Genomic DNA, 22,041 nt, shown 5'->3' with positions numbered 1-22,041 from the left:
TTGCCCAGCTGGATCGGCTAGTCTTGAAACTGCCACCAAGTATATAGTCTCCTTTAGCAGCGCGCTTAACTCCTTTTAGGATTAATGGATATTATATAAGGAGAAAATATACATCTAGTTGTTAGACCAAAAATTGGAGTACTGTTTGCAGATTAGCTAATTTTGCTTGAAAGAACATTAACTGGGCCAAAATCCTACGTATACTGACTTATCATTTAGAGTACAAAGGAATTCCTCAAAATCAATATCTAATTCATTTGGAAGAGCAATATTGGAGGCAGTCATTGTCCATAAAATGTTTCAGGAAAAAGTTGTACACTAATGCTGTTCAAATTTCTCTTCAATATATAATCAGATAATTGTGAAAGTTAAAGGTGTAAAAGATCTATTGAATGATGTTTTTGCTAAGTAGGCTTGTCCCTGTCAGCATATATTCATTTTGTCCATTCTAGTTTTAAATGTTCCTAATTATAAGGGTTCCCACTACTTCCTTGGAAGACCATTGCAGCATGCTACATCTTGTTAGTAGAAAGTTGTGTTTTTTATTTTTTTATTTTTTATTTAATGATATTCAGCCTACATCTTCCTTTTTCTTAATTTCATCCTGTTATTCCCAGCTGTATCCTTGTGCATTACACTAAATTCCTCTACACCCTTGTTTTTCACACTATTGCAATATTTACAGACTTTATCAAGCAAACCCCCACTTTATTGCCAGTTAACCATGTTTTTAATATTCCCTCACAATTCAGTTCCTTTACTCTGAGATTATGGTTGCAAGAGCAGACTAGCTTGCTATCCCTAGGTTTCTTTCAGCATTATTGTTTCTTCTCCTTACTGATTTTCATATTATTTGTATTCTGGTAGCATCTATAGGTACCAGACCTGTTGTGCTGGATACTATATAAACATATCACAAAAAGATGGTCCTAAGTCGAAGAGGCAATAGGTGGACATAATGGGGCGGGAGCACAGACAGAGCTCCCCTATAACTTCTTCCAAATTACTCTTATCTGTGACTGTAATTAATGTGCCACTAAACTCTAGTATAATTTATGTTTTGCATTTCTGCTTTTTGGATGTGTATATGATCTCAGTCTGTGTGGAAAAACCTACTTCCCTCATGTTATGCTGTTTACCATATGGCAGGGGTACGCAACACTGACTGCCTTACTGGCAACTCTGCCAGCTGCATGTGGTGGTACCTAATTTGCTTATATATTTACATATTTTTAAAAAAAAAGAAAATTGAACCAATCGTAATATTTGTGTATACATCTATCTTCTTTGTTAGATTATTGTCACAGTTACAGGGCAAGGTGTATCTTAGACTCCTTTGCTGTCTCTTAAGCTCAGACCTGTGGTAACAGGCTTCATTTCCTTCACCTCTCATCCTGTGATTCAATCTCTTAGACTGGATCTTAGGGCTGCAGTCCCCTATTTCCCAACTGTGTTAACCTGACAGATCTAACTGTATTTGGCAGCTGCAAGAAATTTTCTTGCAGAGCCTATGACCAGCAGCTGATTAAAGTGACTCACAATAGCTTTTTCAATATCAGTGTATTGTTTGTTCACTCAAACAATATAACAAGCGAGCAAAGACTTAAAACAACAAATAGCCTATAAGCCTGGATCTTCTCCTTTCCTTGCACATTTTGGTAAGTCCCACTCATCCCAGGTACCCCCACTTCTGGGCTGAAGGTGCGGGGGCAGACTACGCTGCTGCAGTTTCTCTATCCTAGGCCTGGTCTACACTCTGCGTTTAAACCGAATTTAGCGGTGTTAAACTGATTTAACCCTGCACCCGTCCACTCAACGAGGCCCTTAATATCGATATAAAGGGCTCTTTAAACCAGTTTCTGTACTCCTCCCCGACAAGAGGAGTAGCTCTGAAATCGGTATTGCCATGTCGGATTAAGGTTAGTGTGGCTGCAAATCAACAGTATTGGCCTCCGGGAGGTATCCCACAGTGCACCATTGTGACCACTCTGAAAAGCAATCTTTCCAGATGCACTGGCCAGGTAGACAGGAAAAGCCCCATGAACTTTTGAATTTCATTTCCTGTTTGCCCAGCGTGGAGCTCTGATCAGCCCGGGTGGCAATGCAGTCCCAAATCCAAAAAGAGCTCCAGCACGGACCGTACAGGAGATACTGAATCTGATCGCTGTATGGGGAGACAAATCTGGTCTATCAGAGCTCCATTACAGAAGATGAAATGACAAAGCATTTGAAAATATCTCCAGGCTATGATAGACAGAGGCCACAGCAGGGACTCGGCACAGTGCTGCGTGACAAGCGTAACGGAAAGCCCAAAGAATCAAATGGACGCTCATGGAGGGAGGGAGGGAGGGGACTGAGGACTCCAGCTATCCCACAGTCCCTGCAGTCTCCAAAAGCATTTGCATTCTTGGCTGAGCTCCCAATGCCTGTAGGGTCAAAAACATTGTCCGGGTGGTTCAGGGTATATCTTGTCACCCCCCTCCCCCCATGAAAGAAAAGGGAAAAAAAATCATTTTTTGCCCATTTTTCAATGTCACCGTATGTCTACTGCATGCTGCTGGTAGACGCGGTGCTGCAGGCGCTGACCAGCAGCATCCCCTCCCTTCCTTTCCTGATGGCAGATGGTACAACAATGACTGGAAAACCGTCATCATCATCCCGTGAGTGCTCCTGGCTGGCCTCGGTGAGGTCGGCCGGGGGTGCCTGGGTAAAAATGGGAATGACTCCCGGTCATTCCTGGCAGACGGTACAAATGCTTGGTAACCGTCCTCATCATAGCAAGCTGGAGGCTGAGCTCCATCACCCCCTTTCATCCTTTCACTGCCTGGTATCTAGCAGAAAAGCTGGCTCCTCTCCCCCACACCCCTGGATGTCCTGCCTATCATAGCAGCTGGAGGCTGCCTCCCCCTCATTTTATCTCACTAAAAAGTCAGTGTTTCTTATTCCTGCATTCTTTATTACTTCATCACACAAATGGGGGGACACTGCATGGTAGCCCAGGAGGGGGTGGGGAGGAGGGAAGCAACGGGTGGGTTGTTGCAGGGGCACCCCCTAGAAATGGCATGCAGCTCATCATTTCTGCAGGATCTCTGGGGCTCTGACACGGAGCGGCTGTGCTCTCTGGCTGGTTCTCTAGTAGACTTGCCCCATATTCTAGGCAGGACTGACTCTATTTTTAGACAAAACATAAAGAAGGGAATGACCCGGGGAGTCATTCCCATTTTTGTCCATGCGCCCCCGGCCGACTCAGTGAGGCCAGCCAGGAGCACCCATGACAGCAGCAGATGGTACAAATGACTGATAACCGTCATCGCCAATTTACAATGATAACCATCATCTCATGCAGACGGTGCAATAGGGATGTAACCGTCTCTGCTCCTTGCAAAGGCAAATGAATGCTGCTGTGTAGCACTGCAGTACCGCCTCTGTCAGCAGCATCCAGTACACATACAATGACAGTGACAAAAAGCAAAACAGGCTCCATGGTTGCCATGCTATGGCGTCTGCCAGGGCAATCCAGGGAAAAAGGGTGCGAAATGATTGTCTGCCTTTTTCACGGAGGAAGGAATGAGTGACGACATTTACCCAGAACCACCTGTGACACTGTTTTTGCCCCATCATGCATTGGGATCTCAACCCAGAATTCCAATGGGCGGGGGAGACTGCGGGAACTATGGGATAGCTACGGGATAGCTACCCACAGTGCAATTCTCCAGAAATCGACGCTAGCCTCGGTACATGGACACACACCGCCGAAATAATGTACTTAGTGTGGCCACGTGCACTCGACTTTATACAGTCTGTTTTACAAAACTGGTTTATGTAAAATTGGAATAATCCCGTAGTGTAGATATACCCCTAGTGTCTCTCCTGCAATGTCTGCCCTGAGTAGCTGCTGCTTACTTACAAGGCCCTCCCCCTCCCAGGCAGGGGTTTTTACAGTTCTGTTTCTCTTGGATCTTAGGCCCCAGCCTGGAAATATAAGCCTGCTAATCTTAAGGGAGCAAGGCCCCGGGTGGGTAGGCACTTTCCAATTAATAGCCCACTCATTTTGTTCTTAAGGACCTTTGAATTATTTTTCCTGCTTCATCCCCTTCACCCCAATATCTTTTTTTTTTTATATAATCATTGTTTTGTTTCCCAACAGGCCAGTACTGGCCAGTCTAGTCACACATTCCAATAGCCAATGCAGAGCCAGATGGGGTTATCTTAACAGCTAGGTCACACATTTATAAAATTGTTAAAGATTAACTCTGTTGTCCGCTATAATCGATACTGCTTGTTGTCTGACTGACCACGAGTAAAAAACCTCACTTGATAGCTTGGTTCTCACTATGCTGTTTCATAGGTAGGGCAGTTTAGGGGTCAAGCACTTCAGCTAGCTCTAGAGTCACACATTATTTGTTCCTGCCCTCTGTTATGGTACTTTTTTTTCCCTCCTTCTCACTTTGGCCCAAATACTTTCCCCTGTGAAAAGACTAAGGATAGGATTATGAGATGCTTACTCTTGGTGAGTAGTGCCTATTGCCATGAGTAGACCATTGAAATAAATGGGACTACTTGTGGATAAAAGGTACTATTCCATGTGAGTAAGAGTGCCAGAATCCATCCCTAAGTAAATGGGCTTTGCACAGTATAGTTCCCTGGGGACTGGGGAAGACAGATCTTCCCTGGCTCTCCTCCACATTTGCCTGTGCACAGAGTTCCGGTCTGGTGTATCTACATTGTTATGCATCCCCTGGCCGTTCCCTCACGCCTCTCCTAGCCTGTCCTGGCATTGCCCATTATCCCCACTCTACATTAGTCTGGATGGAATCTTGGTGGGGTGCCAAGCAATGATTTCAAGGGAAAAACACTGTGCTCCTACAGTGGTTTAGGAGGAAGGGTGAGATTTGTGCCATAATCAACCTCTCTTAGTTGCTAATGGATTGTTGATCCTACCACTGTGTTTGAATCCCAGAAAGAAAGGCAAGTCAGTTATGTAGGAAACCACTATACAAAGAACAAATCCAGAGAGAGAAATTGTCTACACTGAGCTTTGCATGTGTGTTTTTTTACTGGTGCATATCTGTGCACCATTATATCAAACGTTTAAAAATTGTCACTTGACCTGAATATTCCTAACAATTCTTGAAGAAGAATTCAGGCAGCCTGAAGAAACTCTTACTGAACTCTATCAAAGTTACTATATGACCTTGCAAACTCATGTCTAATTTGTGATTTTCTGCTATAGTTATGAATAAATGGATTATAAATATTTGAGGCCTATAAGGATTCTTGCTGTTACTTCTGTTATGACTGAGAAATCTTCAGCTTTTGTTTAATGGAGCTTCTTATTTTTGTGTGCTCTAATAATCTTTATTTCATCTTCTAAAAAATTAAGAACTAATGCTATGTCTCTGAGGTCAGTTCTAGTATTCCGTCTTCAGCCATTCACAGTGCAGCTGTGCAGAGTATGTAGCTGTCTCTTGGTTAAACTATGTGGCTTTTGAGTGTCCACCAGCTGCAGTGAGAAATGGAAAGGTCTGTGAGATTGTTACATCAATGGACAGATAAACATCTAAATACAGAAAAGCAATGCACTGGTGACAGTATGGGAGTAACCAATCAAATCTCAATAGGGTATTTCACAGAAACTGTATAAGAAACTTCCTGTTTCAGATATTATGTACATTAAACTTATGCATTTACTTATATAGAAAGCCTACCCAGAATGTAATTTTCATGATTTTCAGTGCTATCCAGGTTGTAGAAGGTTAAGGATACTGGATTCACACTGGACCAACTTATTCAGGGGAAGTATTAGCTAGCTGGAGAGAAGTGGCTGTAGAGCTGCCTGAGAGAACAAGAGCTCATGTGAATGAGCTCCTTGTATTTTTCACCTCCTGACCTGTGAGTGGCCTGTCTTCCTCATTCTGTGACCATGAAATCCTTGGGAGTTTCCACAGATCTGAGTCATAATTGAATGGGGAGACAGATCATCACATCTTGGCCTAAAGAATGTGACATAATTTTTACCTGGGAAAAGGGTTCTCCCTGCCCCAGTCTCCTTTGTATAGTATTAATATTCCTCATTCTTTCCTGGCTATACTTCTGGATGGAGCTGTCACTGAGGAGACCTAGAGCCAGACCCTCATCGGATATAAATTGGCATAGCTCTATTAAAGTCAGTGGAGCTATATGAATATTCAGTAGCTGAGAATCTGGCCTGTAATCCTGCAACCAATTCATAATTCTTCCCTGCCTCACTGGTGCTCCCTCACACTACTGGGGGAGATACACTGGGCTAAACTTTAACTCAGAGCCACATTCCTCCATGGATGGCATGTGAGGGACTCCTCAAGAGGAATCCTGGTAGACATTCCCATATTTCACCCTTGCCCCCACTCTGACACCCAAGGAGGGTTTAGCATGTGCTCGTTTCCATGCTCAGCATCTGTGGTAATTTAGTACTGAGGGAGGTGGCAGGGGCACTGCCCCTTGGGGAGTCCTGTGCCACAAATGAGGATAGTTCTGCACAGTGCCTAGTTTCTCTGGCCATTCAATGACTGGCTCTTGCACAGCTACACAAAGCTGGGGGGAAGGCTTCTTGTACCCTCTCTTCTCCTTGTACACCTGCACTGGGCCAGTCACAGTCTGATCCTAAGTATTCACTGGGAGGTTGCAAGAGGAAAGACAAACCAAAGAAGATTCAGTGCATCCTTGAACACCATTCCCCTGAGCTCAGTTATCTCTGTTGCCATATGATATTTGAGCCAACTGGAATTCATGACTCTGTGCTGGGAATGGGGCTGCCACAGGCCCTTTTATAATACTTAATGTGCGTGATAAAAATGCTATATAAGGGCTAGGTAATATTATTCCCAGGTCAGTGGCCAGGCAGAAGTACCCCCTTTAGAAGTAGCATATAGCTGCATAGCCCGAGAGCTTCTGCTCTCCAGTAGATGTGAAGTCTGTTTGGTGGCTCTTGTGAGTTGCTCTCCTTCCCAACCAAGGCGAAGAATGTTTCCTTTCTCACCTCCTTTGAAAGATGCTTCTTGATGGAATGAGAGAGATTTAAAAATAACTTTAAATATTCCCTCCACCCCTGCAAAAAGCCCAACAAGCTAGCAAAGTCTTGTTTCGTTTGTAGATATAGCAGAAGGGACGAGTCCTGGTTCTGAACTTACCATATATACTTGTTCATAAGCTGAATTTTTTTTAGTAAAAAAGGGAAGCACTAGAGAAAGGGGTGGGCTTATGAACAGGATACAGAGAGAGAGAGGTGGGACCAGGACCGCCCAGAGGATTCAGGGGGCCTGGGGCAAAGCAGGGGATCTGTGGCACTTGTATTCACCCGGCGGCAGTCCGGGTCTTTGGTGGCAGGGGCCCTTCAGTCGCTCTGCGTCTTTGGCAGCACTGAAGGGCCCCCCGCCGCCGAAATGCTGCCCAAGACCTGGACTGGGCCAGGGCTTGCGGGGCCCCTGTGAGGCCTGGGGCAAATTGCCTCACTTGCCCCCCCTGGGTGGCCTTAAGTGGGACACAGCCCCTCCCGCCAACAGAGGGGGCAAGGAGAGGCAGTACAGCCAGCAGAGCCAGAAGGGAAGAGACAGGGCCAGAGTCTCTCCGCTTCTGGCCGTGCTGCTCTCCCCCCAGCCTCCAAAGCAGCTGCAGCTCTGGGGCTGGCATTCTGCAGCCGTGCCACTCGTCCCTGCCCCCCAGAGCAGGCTGTGGCCATGCCGCCCAGCTCACCCACTGGAACATGCTGCGGCTGTGCTGTCCAGCCTGCCGGAGCACCTCCAGCCAGGCCAGGGACATCCTCCCCTGCCCCTCCCCAGATAAGGTGGGAAGGGATAGGATGGGGAGAGTGTGGGGGTCCTGGACTAGGGATGGGGTCATGTGGGGGGTGGTTACAGGGGTTACTCCCCTGACTCCCAGCTGCCCCCCCACCCCCCAAAAAAATTTCCCCACCAGTTGCTGTCCCGGTCCGTCAGGGTAAGCAGCTGGTGCACCGGGACACTTGTTTACTTAGGTTTACCTCCGTGCCTGCAGGCGCTTGAGGTAAACAAACCATCTTGGCCCACCAGCGGCTTATCCTGATGGCCCAGGAGCCAAAGTTTGCTGACCCCTGAATTATAGGGTCGGCTTATGAATGGGTTATAAAAATTTTCCATTTTTACTTATCCATCTTGGGAGGGTCAGCTTATAAATGAACTGGCTTTTGATCGAGTATATACGGTAGTTTCCTTTCGGTTCATACTTTTTCCCCTTCATTTGAATTCCAACTAAGTCTTTTGTTTTATCTCGGGCTTTAACCATACTGGTGAAAGTGACCTGGGGAATCTCCCATTCTTCAATTTTTATGTTTAAAATGCACCTTGTATTGAACACACGTACTTCATTTTCTAAAAAGAAACCAATTCAGTGACTAATTTAGAGTAGAAACTATACTGTGATTGTACAGCCAATCACTTCTTTTGCCCACAACAGTTCTCATCCTCCCAGCATATATAGCATCTTCACTGAAAGGAGATCTCTCTCTTATCAGATACTAAAATCAGACAGGTAAGATCTGACTAAATCCTTGGAAAAATTACCAGAGATGAATTTTCATAGAGATGGGGTTTCATAAATTCAGAATACCGACTCCTATTTATAGCTAAAAGTCTTAGGAGCTAAGAAATGTCAGTAACTGAAGTACTGCAGCACTAATAGATTTGTTTATTAATCCTGTGTGTTATCTGAAATTTCTGATGGATACCAAGAAAATACTGCCTTTATTTTTATTTAATTTTAGAACACCTTTATTGATTTTAAAACAGTAACATGGTAATGGCAAATGCAAAATAAATAAAACAAGCTGCAGTTACTTTCATTAAATAATTCTGTCACTATTCTGTATCTATGGCAATTATATGAGAGAATAAATAACAGATATTTGCTGCGTTCTGGATGTGTTTTAGTAGCCAGGTGACATCTGGACATGTTTAGCTTTTCCTGAGCCACTGTGAAAATTATCACTTAAATGTGCCTATGTGAAATCCACTGCTTTGGGATTACATGTTTTTAGATTTTACTGAACCTAATCTGACAGAATTGGTTTAACTGGGTTCATATTTCTTGAAGTTTACTTGGAGTTTTCAGGTCCATCTGAACACAGGAATTCCAAATGAATCTTTCAGTGAAACATGTCAGTTTAGTAAGAGAGTATATGTGGGGGGCTCGGCCCCAGAATAAAGTAAAGAGCGTTTCACGACTAGCAGCAGAACAAAAGGACCATTTCCGAGTGCTTGTGGAAATAAGCACGCTGCCTGCTCTATACTGAGGGCAGGTCTACACTACGGGGGAAAATCGATCTAAGATATGCAACTTCAGCTACGTGAATAACGTAGCTGAAGTTGAAGTATCTTAGATCGAATTACCTACCTCCTCATGGCACGGGATTGACGTCCACTGCTTCCCATGTCGACTCCGCTACCACCGTTCGGGTTGGTGGAGTTCCGGGATCAAAAGGAGCTCGTTTGGGGATCGATATATCGCGTCTAGATGAGACGCAATATATCGATCCCCTAGAAATCGATTGCTACCTGCCAATACGGCGGGTAGTAAAGACGTAGCCTTAGAGATATTTCTTATGCCAGTAGATCGCACAAGGCAGATGGCTGATAGTGTCTGCTGGATCAAAGAGTCCAGGCAGATTGAGAGAAGGTTCTTGATCTGCCGATGTCTTTAATAATGTTTCCCAAACCTTAGTGAATTTCAGGGTCATGTGAAATCCCAAACCATGTATGTTTCAGCTGGCTTGTTGTTTCAAAGAGAGAGTTCTTGCCTTCCTTTTTGACCCTTGGCTTTGGTTCCTAATGCCCACCCTACCACTAGACTAGACTGCTCACATCCCAGTCAGCTGACACTCTAGCGCAGGGGTCGGCAACCTTTCAGAAGTAATGTGCTAAGTCTTCTTTTATTCTAAGTTAAGGTTTCATGTGCCAGTAATACATTTTAATGTTTTTAGAAGGTATCTTTCTATAAGTGTATAATATAACTAAACTGTTATTATATGTAAAGTGAATAAGGTTTTTAAAATGTTTAAGAAGCTTCATTTAAAATTTAAATTAAAATGCAGATCCCCTGGACCGGTGACCAGGACCCGGGCAGTGTAAGTGCCACTGAAAATCATTTTGCATACCTCCTTCAGCATGCATGCCATAGGTTGCCTACCCCTGCTGTAGCCACTCAGTTGAAACTCCTTTTGTCTTAGATGGGGCTGTGTGATTTATCTAGCCTTAATTAGTTAATTGAAGGGTGAGTTCAGAGCAACCAAGAGGTCCCCCATTCATCCAGTCATTAGTACCTCTCAGTTTAACAGTACAAGGCAGCAAAAGGAAACTAGGGCTTTCGGGGTGGGCTGTAACTTGAAAACTCCTTGGTGAAATTACCCAAAATTTGGAAGTCTAGCACTCCCCCATGAGGCACATCAAATTTCCTAGCAGTCCGGTTAACCATTTGTATTTTAGAGCCCTTGCAAGAGTTGGCTTTAAAGCATATAAAGTGGTGGGAATGGAAACCTTCTAGCTGTTTTTCTGTGTTGGTACAGGTGCAATATAAAAAAAAATGTATATTTTCTTAAATACTGTTTTCAGCTGTAATAATTTGTCAACCTTTATACAAAAGTGGAATTCCACAAAATTAATGAAAGTTACAACACATATTACCTACTTGTATTTGGAAGCTATGTTGAGGAAGGTTTTACGCTCATGGTCTGGTATGTTTTTTTGTGTCATACAGAAGGCTGTGTTCTGAAATGAAAGAATGCAGAAATAAAGCTGTGCACAGGAAGATGCAGCCTTAAATGCTGTGGTATCCTTTCCCTCTCAATTGTTTTACCTTCTACAAAGTTATATATTCATTAATCTTTTAATGACTTGCTTTCCAAATCTTCTAAGAATGATATATTTAAACAGCTAGTACAATGATATGTAATTTAATTGCCCACAGTAGTAGATGAAATTCTTTGCAGCTTGTTTCACATATCATTTTGCTTGGTTTTGATTATGTTGACATAATCCCCTATGTTGCCTGAGAGATTTCTTTAAAAGTCTTGAACTTTTGTTTGAATTATAGAGCTGATGAATGTGGGCCTTCATTTCCTTCTGATGAGCAGACATGATACCAGTCCTTACAGTCAATTAAATTACTTTTCCCCTTCTTTGCAAAAGAAAAGGAGGCATCTATCTCCTTCTTAATTAATGATTTTTTTTATATTCACTTGTATACAGTGGTGATAAATGTTCGCTGCAAAATATTAAGCAGCATTTCCTCTGGTTCTTGTTTCTTAGACTCAAAGTACTCAATAGAAATGCAGCGTGTATAATGATTTTTCTTTGCAGTAGAGAGAAGTTAAATTGGATGAATAAGAGTTTATTTTGTTGAAAACCCAGGACTGAGCATGAGTAGTTCCAGAACCCAGCCAGGGACGCTGGAACAATTTGTATAGTGGGGGTGCCGAGAGCCATTGAACCAAACTGTAAACCCTGTATATGATGGAAACCATTTCAAGCCACGGGGTGCAGAAGCATCCCCTGCACCCCTAGTTCCAGCAACTATGGGCCCAATATACCATCTGGCCTGATCTACAGACGCACATGTGCTCCTGGGCATGTTTGCGGGACTGACTCCATTGGGAGTTGCTCTTGTTCCCCTGATCCAGCAAAGCACTTATACAAAAATTTAGCTTTAAGCATGAGATTAATCCCATTTACAGTACTTTGGTATTCCTCTTTTGCTTAAAGTTGAGTATGTGCATATATGCTTTGTGGGATCATGGTCATGCAGTGACTGGAGAGTGGAGCCATAGTTTGTATGAGTATATAGTGATATTTCATTTAACTTGTACTGCGATGAAACTGAAAGTGTGACATTTTGTATCTGAAACTAATACTGTGGTTCAAAAAGTGATATAAAGACTAGTTTGAATGTTTAATTGGAAAACTTCATTACATTTCAATAAGGTACATTATGACATATACAACATAAATGGTTGAGTGTATTCAAGTTACAACATAAGATACATTTTATAAGTTTATCAGCAGCTAATTTTAGATTTTTGGAGGGCAGGTGTTAATAAATCGTTCATTCCTATTCTAAGATGTATGGCCCCAGTTTGGCAAAGTATACAAACAAGTGCTTAAGTTCATCCCTCTTCATCAAAGCACTTCAGCACATGCTCTAGTCTTCTTAACGGGACTTAAGCACATGCCTGAAGTTAATGACCTACGTACGTGCTTTGCTGAATAGAGATGGCCTTCTGAAGAAGGGCCTTGAGAAATAAGTGAGCTGCTGTATTCTGCAACTGTTGTAGACCTTTTTATCAAGTTCAAGCAAAACCCAGTTAGGAACACATGACAATAGCCTACCCTGGATAAAATAGAGAGATAAATGACTGATGAGATGTGTATCATAAAGAAACAGGTCGGCCTTCTGGTTAAGAAATATAAGTCAATAAGCATTCTTGACCGTTATTGCATCACTGGCCTCCATTCTGAGAAAGGTAGTCAAGGGTGACCCACAAATTCAGGCAGTCTCAAAAGTAACAGCTGTACTTCTTGAATAATAAGCATGTACAAGCCACCAGCTAGATTCTCAAAATATTTTCTTCTACCGACAAGCAGCACCTCTATCTTGTTTGAGATGAGTCTTAACTAGTTGTTTCTCATTCAGCTAATAAAATGTGTAGATAGATGGTCCATAATAGATTTATTTAAAAGGAAGCTAATGGTGTTGTGTGTCATCAGCACTGAAGGGAGAACAGACAGCAGCAAATTTATATTTTTAGTGATAATTAAAGTAACAGTTGCTTAAGCGTTTGTTGAACAAAGTTCCAAGATATTTTTCTTCTTTTTCCTTTAGTAGAACATTGCTTTTACAAATTGTACAGTATGTTCTTTGGTTGCATAATGAATTTAAATAAGATTATATATATATATATATAGGTATAAAAACATACTTGCTAGACAGAATATTGAGTGGTCCCTATAATTTTTTAATGTACAAAAAATTCTTTGGACTTTGATACCATAAATCTATTCAGGCAGCTAAAATAAAAAGCCATAATTTATATCCATTGTTTTTATTGGATTTTTTTTGGTTTTAATCATTGTAGAATCTTGTTCTTTATGAAGATCACGCTACATTGCCGTATTGAGATACGGCGTATTGTATTTACAACCAGCATATTGTATTTACATTTAGTACTGATTTTCACTGAGACTTAGGCTTCTAAATCACTTAGGCGGTCTTGGAAAATTTTGGCTCTGTGACTGCTGCACAATTAATGTGACTGACTTCAGAATTCTTTACTACTTTTTAAGAGTAAAATGAGTTCTGAAACATTCTTTTCATTAAGTTTCTGAATTAACAGCAACATAGAAACTTGACATCATAGTGTCAGGCAGCCTTGATTTCTGTAGCCATTGGATTGTGCCGTTAATTAACCAGGAGGCTCAGCATTGTCCATTCCCAAGCTAGGGTATTTTTTTGTTCTTTTCAAACATGATGCTACTGGAAATGGTGCTGTAATGCATGCATGTAAGATGAGGCAAAGACACTGGAAACAAGGTTTATGTATATTTGAGCTTGGAAATAAATCCTTATAAAATATACTAGAGTATTCTACTTTGTTTGTCCCCAAACTCTACAGCTGGCAATAATGTTACTGCAGTGTTTTGAGCTATCACTGCAGAACACCACACCATTCTTAACAAGGGAATCACATGGGCTTATTTTGGTTAGTCTTCTGATTTGTGAATGCTTGGCGTTAGCAGTACCACTATTTGGCAGTGGGGCAGTGCCATGTCAGATTCTGCTACATCACCACTCTGTCCGTTTCTCAGCTAACCACTGAGTAGCAGTGCTTTGTGAAGGGATTGAGGGTTTTGGAGAACAGGATGGGGATCAGGGCTGGGGCAAGGGGTTGGGGCATGGGAAGAAGCTCAAGGTTGCAGGCTCTGAGCGATGCTTATTTCAAGCGGCTCCCAGAAGCAGTGGCATGTCCCTTCTCCAGCTCCTACTCGTGGAGTGGCCCTGAGCCTGCTAGAGCGCCGGAGTCGGGCCATGCTGCTGCTTCCACATGGTGCGGCCCCCTGACCCGGCGCCCCCAGCTGGAGCTCACAGACCGGCTTAAAACGACTCATGGGCTGGATCTGACCTGTGGGCCGTAGTTTGCCGACCCCTGCCCTAGGTCCCTGAATGATGGCCTCTTGTCCTATCTAACAGCCTGCTAATTATGGTCTGCTTATTTTGATGCCTGTAGGCAGAGACAAGGTCACTCAAGGGTCTTTGGCTGAACCAGCTCTTGGAAGAGTCCATTGCTGGCTGCCTTACCTCTGTTAGTTCTATTTAGTTAAGTAGGCTTATAGCTGACACACCTTCTGGGGGCACTTCCCTTTTGTTTTTCTCATTCCTCTGACAAGTCTGTAACTCACTGTTTTGGTAGTGTGGTGTGTTTTAGATGCTATTAGTCATCTTTGTATTTAGTTTAATCGTATAAACAGTTGAAATAAATATTATAAGCAGAGGTTATTCCTGGAAACTCTTGTTAGTGCTAATGGAAATTACAACCCCTAGGTGCGAATGGGTGTTCATCCAATTTTTCAGTTTAGAGCATTTTTAGTATAAAATAGTTATAGCTTTTTTTTAGATAATTGTTTTTAAGAAATGAAAATTTGCCCTTCAACCCTTCAAAATAGTTATAAATCCTAGTGTGTTTGTTCTAACACAGAATTCTTTAGAACAAGCAAATAATGGATTGTATAGGTGTTTGGCTTATATTTGTCTGCTGTAGCCTGTTATAACTAAAACAACTATGTCTGTGGATCAGAAACCACTTGAGACAGTCTGGTGCCCCAGCAGTTCGGAGCCATCCCCAGTCCACAGAGCATATATTGTGCGATAGGGTGCGATGACAGCTACAGCAGTCACCAGCAGTGTGGGAGGTTGGGGGTGGAGGGTGTCTGGGAGAAGCAGGGGGTACCTGATGGGTGCTTGCAGGAGATTGGGGTGATTGTGTGGGAGGTGGGGGTATTTGGAGAAAGCACGTGGTGCATGGGAGGGCGGTTGTGTGGGAGGTGGAGAAGCAGAGTTATCCCTGATTCATTCTCCCCTCCTCCCCCTGTCAGGAGCGCACATCCCTGTCAGGAGCAGGTACCAGGTGCCCAGCTGCCCTTGCCTCATAGCTGCTGAGCCCAGAAAAATTGGAGGCACTTCCCCATTGCTGCTTCCCTCCCTGAAATCTAGCACTTTGCAGTGTAGGTGTGCAGGGGCCTTTCCAGTTTGTCTGACATGAACAGACTACACCATTGCAGTTCCAAGAGGATCTACACGGGGCCTTTAAAGCTCTATGTGTGAAGGTGTTCTGCAATTCATATCTCCATAGACCGGTTTGTGGCACCCCGTAAAATCACTTCTCCCAGAAATCTGCTACCTGAGGCGGCTGCCTAGTTTGCCTATAGCTAGAGTGGTCTCTGCTGTAGATAGCAAGAAAGAAACTCTTCATATACTTTAAAGCACAAGATAAAATTCAAATTTACTTTTGCTCTATTTTATTTACCCTACATTTCCTTTCATTTTTTCATCCTAATTTGTTTTATTTTTCCATGTTGTGTATATCATGTTTCCCAGAACATAACTGTATTTTAATAACTGCACAGTGAATTCAGAAAGCAGGCTCTGCCACTGGTTTAATGAACGTGAAGTATAACAAATACAGCAAGAGTGGGAAGCAAATATATTGTTGAAATGACAAATCACATAAGAAGATCAACTTCAGCATCTATTAACCTAAATGTCTGTTTACTGAATGCATTATATGAGAGTGACTTCACATATTGACTGTTAGGAGCTTTGGGTCTATCATTAGATGTCCAATGGATTCAATTCATTTGAAGAAAAGCTTTCATAGTTTTCATCTTGTGCAGACAGTCTTAGCCTTGTGAATAGTTATTTTGTATGAAATCAATGTTCGATATCCCTTATACATCACCATTTATTTTGGTCTTAACTGAATTCTCAATTTTCATTGGTGATTTTCTGCCATTTTAATTTCTTTTAATTTATTCTTTCATATTTAATGCATAAAAACTGTATTAATAGATTAAGATTGAGAACATAAATGTCCAGACACCAGGCTATTCAGAAGTTTAGGGAACCTGCCAGCACTATGAGTGGCCAAAAATCCCAGGCAAGGTTTAAGTAGAGGTGTGTAGCAAGTGATTCTCTTAAACCACAGATTTTTGTTTCAGACCAGCCAAGGTAGTAAATACTGCACTGCAAGTCACTATGCTGTGTGGGGCTGCAGTAGCTCTGTAGCTCCAGCGTGCCCCTTTCCTGGCACAAAGTGAAGACGAGAAGATTCACATAGCAACAGATCTCCTGGCCCTAGCCCCAGGCCCAGTCCCATATGTGTCCTGAACCCTGTTACGCAAGGGCTGCAGACCCCCTGTATAGACGCCCTAGAATCCTATCCCTTCCCTTTGACGCTGAAACTGCACTAGTTCTGCTGCTGGGGATCCTGCATAGCAACAGAGTCAGGAATCACTCTTCTCTGAGGTCTGGTCTACATGTAAAAATTAGATTGACCTAGCTACATCACTCAGGACTGTGAAAAATTTTGACACACAGGTCAGCCTAATCCCCCAGTATACATGTGGCTAGGTCAACAGGAGAGTTCATCCATCAACCTAGCTACTGTCTCTTGGAGAGTTGGATCAACTAAATTGACAGAAAAACACTTTCTGTAGTGTAGATGTAGGAAGCACCTATAACAGCTTCATGTGGCACTATAACAGCACAGCTTCAGGGATGTGGTTGTGATGCTGTAGTGGTTGTATTATAGACACGACCTAAAGAAAAGGATGTACTGCATTCATGCAGCATGCTATCACCAGTAAATTATAACCATTTCATTTCACAACTGTTTGTTTTAAGACTTAACAAAACATCCCTTCTTCACTGAGGTTGTAGTCTCTAAACAAAATAATTTTCTTATTAATGAATGTGGGAAACTATATGGGAAACATTTTCTTAATAAGTTCCTCTCTTCATGCCTGGCTATCTCAGAAGCAGCCACACTACATTTCTATATCTTACATTTGGGCTGAAAATAAGTATATAAAAATTAGCTGAAAGGATATATATTATCTGAAAATTGTAAGCACCTGAAAATAGGAACTTGGATGAAAGAGTCTCATGAAATCATAACCACAGCTGCAGTGCTATAAAAAGACATGTTTGGTCATGTCATATATAGTCTACTGCTAGTTTAAAAAGTGCAACACCTAGTTTGTGGTCCCTTATAGTGGAACAAAGTGGAAGTGAAAAGTGGGAGGTGTCTTTCTGCATCTGTAATCTTGAATATTCTTCTGTAGATGTCACAGTCCAGTGGGATCCACAGATGGAATCTTTGAACTGGCCAGAAATAACCTGGCACAGCAGGGTCCAAAATAATGCAATAGGCTGGTCTACTTTAGTCTATAAAATCCAGTGCTTATTTGTAGACAGACTCGTAAAGCTGTAAAACAGCATCCTAGTGTAAATACAAGAGTTAAACATGGAGTCAAATTCTCAGTTGGTGTACGTTTGTCAGCATTACTCCATCAACTTCAGCATTGCCCATTGTTTCTACTTCTAACAAAACACTAGCTTTTTAAAACTGAAACTTTGTATCAAGTGAATACTATTAATGAATTGTTTAAACAGCAAGAACCAAAATCTGCCCTCAGTTACATGCATAAACACCAGTTTAAAACTATGGGGGCGTCTCACAAATATGTCTGAAGGCAGAATTTGGTCCTTTGTTGTTATTAGTGTCCTTTGGCTTATTTTAAGAAAAAATTATTACTGCTTTAATTTAAAAAAAAATCATGATTCTGTCAATACAGATTTGAAGTATTTGCATTTGATGTGCAAAAGGAAAACAATTATTCAAATATAACATCTGTATGTTGCTATATATAAACATAAGTTATCCCCCATATTCAGTAATCTTATACTCTAAAACTCAGTGCTCAGCTTTCTTTCAGATGATGAGTTCATGATGCATGTGCAAAACTTAGCAGTTTCAATGCAGTAATTTTACTAAAATATATACACAAAATGGCATCCTTCATGCAGGTTCAGAGGCCAGACAAAATTGTTCAGAGGGCCTAGCCACTCCCAGGACACACATTGCATACGTGGACTTCATGCCATTGGTCTAGGGTATGTTCTGCCATCATCCCATATACAGATTGCCCTTTGAGTTCGATGGGAGGTTTGCATGAAATATTGCAGGAAATGGCCTTGTGCCTTTTTGGTCCAAAAAAGGGTAATCTCATGTCTGTGTAGTACAGTGACAAAACAGTTAGGACCCTATCCTGCTCCTATTGAAGCCAATGGCAAAACTCCCTTTGACTTAAATGGGGAAGGATTATTAGCAAATTCCTCAAAGTGTTGTCTTTTGTTTTTTTTCCAGTGGATGCTTATTTTTCCTTCCTTTCTTTATTTTTTATAATAGGTACAAAACATTAGTCCTTGCTGATCAAAAGGAAAAGCCATGGCCACCAACATGGCTAACAATGCTAACCATCTGGCCTACTTTTTTGGCAATATTACACGTGAAGAAGCAGAAGATTACCTGCTGCAAGGAGGGCTGAGTGATGGACTATATCTGTTGCGCCAGAGTCGAAACTACCTTGGTGGCTTTGCTTTGTCCCTGGCACATGGAAGGAAGGTTCATCACTACACAATTGAAAGAGAGCTGAGTGGCTCTTATGCCATTGCAGGAGGGAAATCACATATGAGTCCTGCTGAACTCATTAACTATCACTCAGAAGAAGCTGATGGTCTTGTTTGTCTACTGAGGAGACCTTACAACCGGCCACCAGGTGTTGAGCCAAAAACAGGACCATTTGAGGATTTAAAAGAGAACCTTATCAGGGAATATGTCAAACAAACTTGGAACCTACAGGTAAATGCAATCCCATTTCTGCAATACAGATGCTTCACTCTGAATTTTTAAAAAGTCAGTATTATGTGGGTTCCAACCCAGCCTTTTTTTTTCAGTACATTGTATTAACTTGGCCATAAATGTATTTTTTCCTGAAATATGGCAGTTTATCATTTGTTTTTTAAGTGTTATAAGACCAAGTCTCTGATTGCATCTCTCTACACCAATCAGGATTGAAAACAAACCAAAAAATAGGTAATAGTTAACTGTTAAACGCACACACTTTTTTTTTTTAAAAGAAAGTTGTTGTATACAGAGTGTATGTTTATGCTTGGCGCGCAAGTTATTTTGTGTTGTATCCTACCCTCCTGGCCTGCTTTGTTTGTATGTCTATTTAGATTATATGCAATTTAGAACAGGAACTTGTCTTCCTACATGGCTGTGAGTTTAAGCACAGCATTTTTATACCAAAAGCCTTAGTCTGTTGGTCTGTGAAAAACCATTTGAACCAGTATAGGCAAGCCACCCTAAGGGGCAGTACACCACTAGAGTTGTTTACAGGTTCAGTGACTAGCCTTAATCATGTGGCATGCCCTACAGTTTTAGTTTCTAGAGGAGCTGTGATAACTCTCCACCTACTGGAGTTCCAAAGAACTGCTAGCCCAAAATGATATGTAAACCATTCATAAACATATACAATACAGTCTCCCAAAGATACCTTATCACAAACATAAACCCAGATATCTGAATTTCAGAGTGTCTGTCTGAATTTAGTTTCTGCCCTATGAGTCCAAAACTTTTATAGTAATCTAATTAATTTTATCTAAAACTTTGATTATCCACAGTGTTTGGATGTGTCTCTCACAGTCCAATAATGGCATTTACCATAATGTTGTGTGTGTTGGGTTTTGTTTTGTTTTTTGCACTGTAACAGAAAACAGTATAACTGACCTTCTGTGCTTTGCCCACTCTGCAGGGTAATGCCCTCGAACAAGCTATTATTAGTCAAAAACCACAGCTAGAGAAGCTGATTGCCACTACTGCCCATGAGAAGATGCCTTGGTTCCACGGGAAGATCTCTAGGGAAGAATCAGAGCACCGTGTTCTTTTAGGGACAAGGACCAACGGAAAATTTTTGTGAGTACTTTCATCTTTGGCACTGGTAGTTGCCACCATGATTGCTGCACCTTTTCCATAACTCAATCATGAATGAGACTGAGAAAGGAGTTGGATCATTCACTGTGGGAAAGCCCAATGCAATGTGACATTCATTGCTGCTAACCATTCCAAAGCTAAGCAGATGTCTTCGAGATTAGTTTTTCCCCTTTACTCAAATTAAAATATAAAGTGAAAGCAAGGATCATGTTTTGTTCAAGCAGACATTGAGGTTAAATCTGTATGAAGCAGCAGAGGAATTCAGAGTGCCAAGAAAATTCCATTCAGCTTTATATTATGAGTGAAGATATAGTACTGAATGTGATATCAAAGAAATACAAAATACTAGTAAACAACATTAACATTTAGTATCCATAATTATTTGTTTTTCAAAGAGGCAATAACAATACTTTGTTCTGCAACTAAGTAGCAGCAAGAATGTAATTAAATAATGCTACTTTTACTTTATCGTTCCATTCTGTGTCTATTTCTCTCTCCACTCATATGACCCCTCTAATGTTTACCTGATCACAAACAAGACATTTTGGATAATGATTAATCAGATCCAGTTTATCAAGAGAAGACATTAGCTGAAAATTTTCCAGTGGGACAGTTTTCTCTTGGAAAATGCTCATTTGACTCAATCAAAACATTTTGTGGGTTGAATTCAATCCGGAATTACAAATAGTTCTGGTGCCTCAGAAAATGCATTTTCGGATTAATTTACTATTCATCAAACAAACTTTGTCTAGCTGTAGTCACAGTTCCCTCCTTGCTCTGCTCCTGGACCAATGCAGCTACACACTGTAAACTGGACAAAGGGCAAAGTGACAATCTAGCCCTGACTCATTTTCCTGGTTCCTGTAATAATTTCCCCAATATGTGTTTTCCATGGTAGAAGTTGAGAAATAAACCACTGCTTTATTAAACAGGAACTCCAGAACTTCTGAGAATGATAGAAAGGAAACAAAGCTTCAGGTTACAGGTCGCACACGTCGCATATATACTCCTTACCAAACAACAGTGTATAGCAATGTGCATGATAAGATTCTACCATGTAGTTATAGACCAAGTACTGTAAGCACTTCTTTCTGTGACAGTGGCTGCTCTGAAACAGATTACATGGTTTTTTCTCTTGCTGGTACAGACAAGGCAAACTTGGCAGCTACATGAAATGTAGAATTTCTGTGCCTTCTCAATAGGCGTTCTCATCTTTTTCCTGCTATTTCTTGGAATTTACTTCATATGTGGTCTGAGTTAAGACATGCAACTGAGCATCTCCAACAGCCTGCTTGTGGCAGCTGTCTTTGTTTTCTGTAATCTGTACACACATCGTGGAAGCAGCTTCCAAAGCCGAAGAAGCCTAACAACAAACAGAAGAAGGTGCAAGAGCTGTCCTTCCTGAAACACATCTTTGCCTTCTGTGGAGATAAGTGCTTTCTGGTCACTGTGATCATCTGCTATTTCCAGTAGGAGTTGGGCAGTTATGGCTTCAGCTTGTCTGAGATGTTTCTCAGCAGCTTTATGGAAGAACCTGGACTCAGTAGGCAGCTTAGTGTAACGGGGTTCACTGACCACTCTGGCGCCTGCTGCCGTCTATCACGTGAATTAGCTCTGCATGTCAGTTCACCCTCTTCATGTGGTGCCTCGTCCCTGTCACTCCTGCTCTAGGACCCACATCTCTCCAAAGACCGCAGCCAGGCCAAACACTGTGCTTCCCCCCATTCTGGGGGACCCGCAGTCCGCTGTTCAGCCACTTCCCTTAGTGGCTACTGCAGTGAATTGTCTGGCCACTTCCTCATGGCCCCAGCGTCCTTTTTACCTTTGCCTCAAGGCCTCAGCCTGCAAACCCCAGCAGCCAGCCGGGAGCTGTCTCTCGCTCCCTGGGTCCTTGTTTGCAGCACTGCACTGTCCAGGGTACTGGCAGT

At 42.0% G+C, this 22,041-nt stretch overlaps 1 protein-coding gene across 3 annotated transcripts in view; it reads left to right on the top strand.

Moving 5' to 3' along the window:
• Nucleotides 1-22,041, top strand: part of SYK (spleen associated tyrosine kinase) — an 80,807-nt gene that overhangs the window by 17,009 nt on the left and 41,757 nt on the right. For 2 of the 3 annotated variants that reach the window (XM_075067194.1, XM_032786532.2), the window contains exons 2-3: nucleotides 18,527-18,979; nucleotides 19,935-20,095. In XM_075067194.1, coding sequence (XP_074923295.1) covers nucleotides 18,566-18,979; nucleotides 19,935-20,095 — 575 coding nt within the window. In that variant the 5' untranslated portion in view covers nucleotides 18,527-18,565. Of the gene's footprint in view, nucleotides 1-18,158; nucleotides 18,232-18,526; nucleotides 18,980-19,934; nucleotides 20,096-22,041 lie in introns of those variants that run through there. The other variant, XM_075067193.1, reaches the window with a different exon arrangement.

Source organism: Chelonoidis abingdonii, chromosome 6 (assembly GCF_003597395.2).
Source record: "Chelonoidis abingdonii isolate Lonesome George chromosome 6, CheloAbing_2.0, whole genome shotgun sequence".
NCBI classification, from domain to species: domain Eukaryota; kingdom Metazoa; phylum Chordata; order Testudines; family Testudinidae; genus Chelonoidis; species Chelonoidis abingdonii.
The sequence above is the reverse complement of the archived record's forward strand: the minus strand, read 5'-3'. Positions and strand labels throughout refer to the sequence as shown.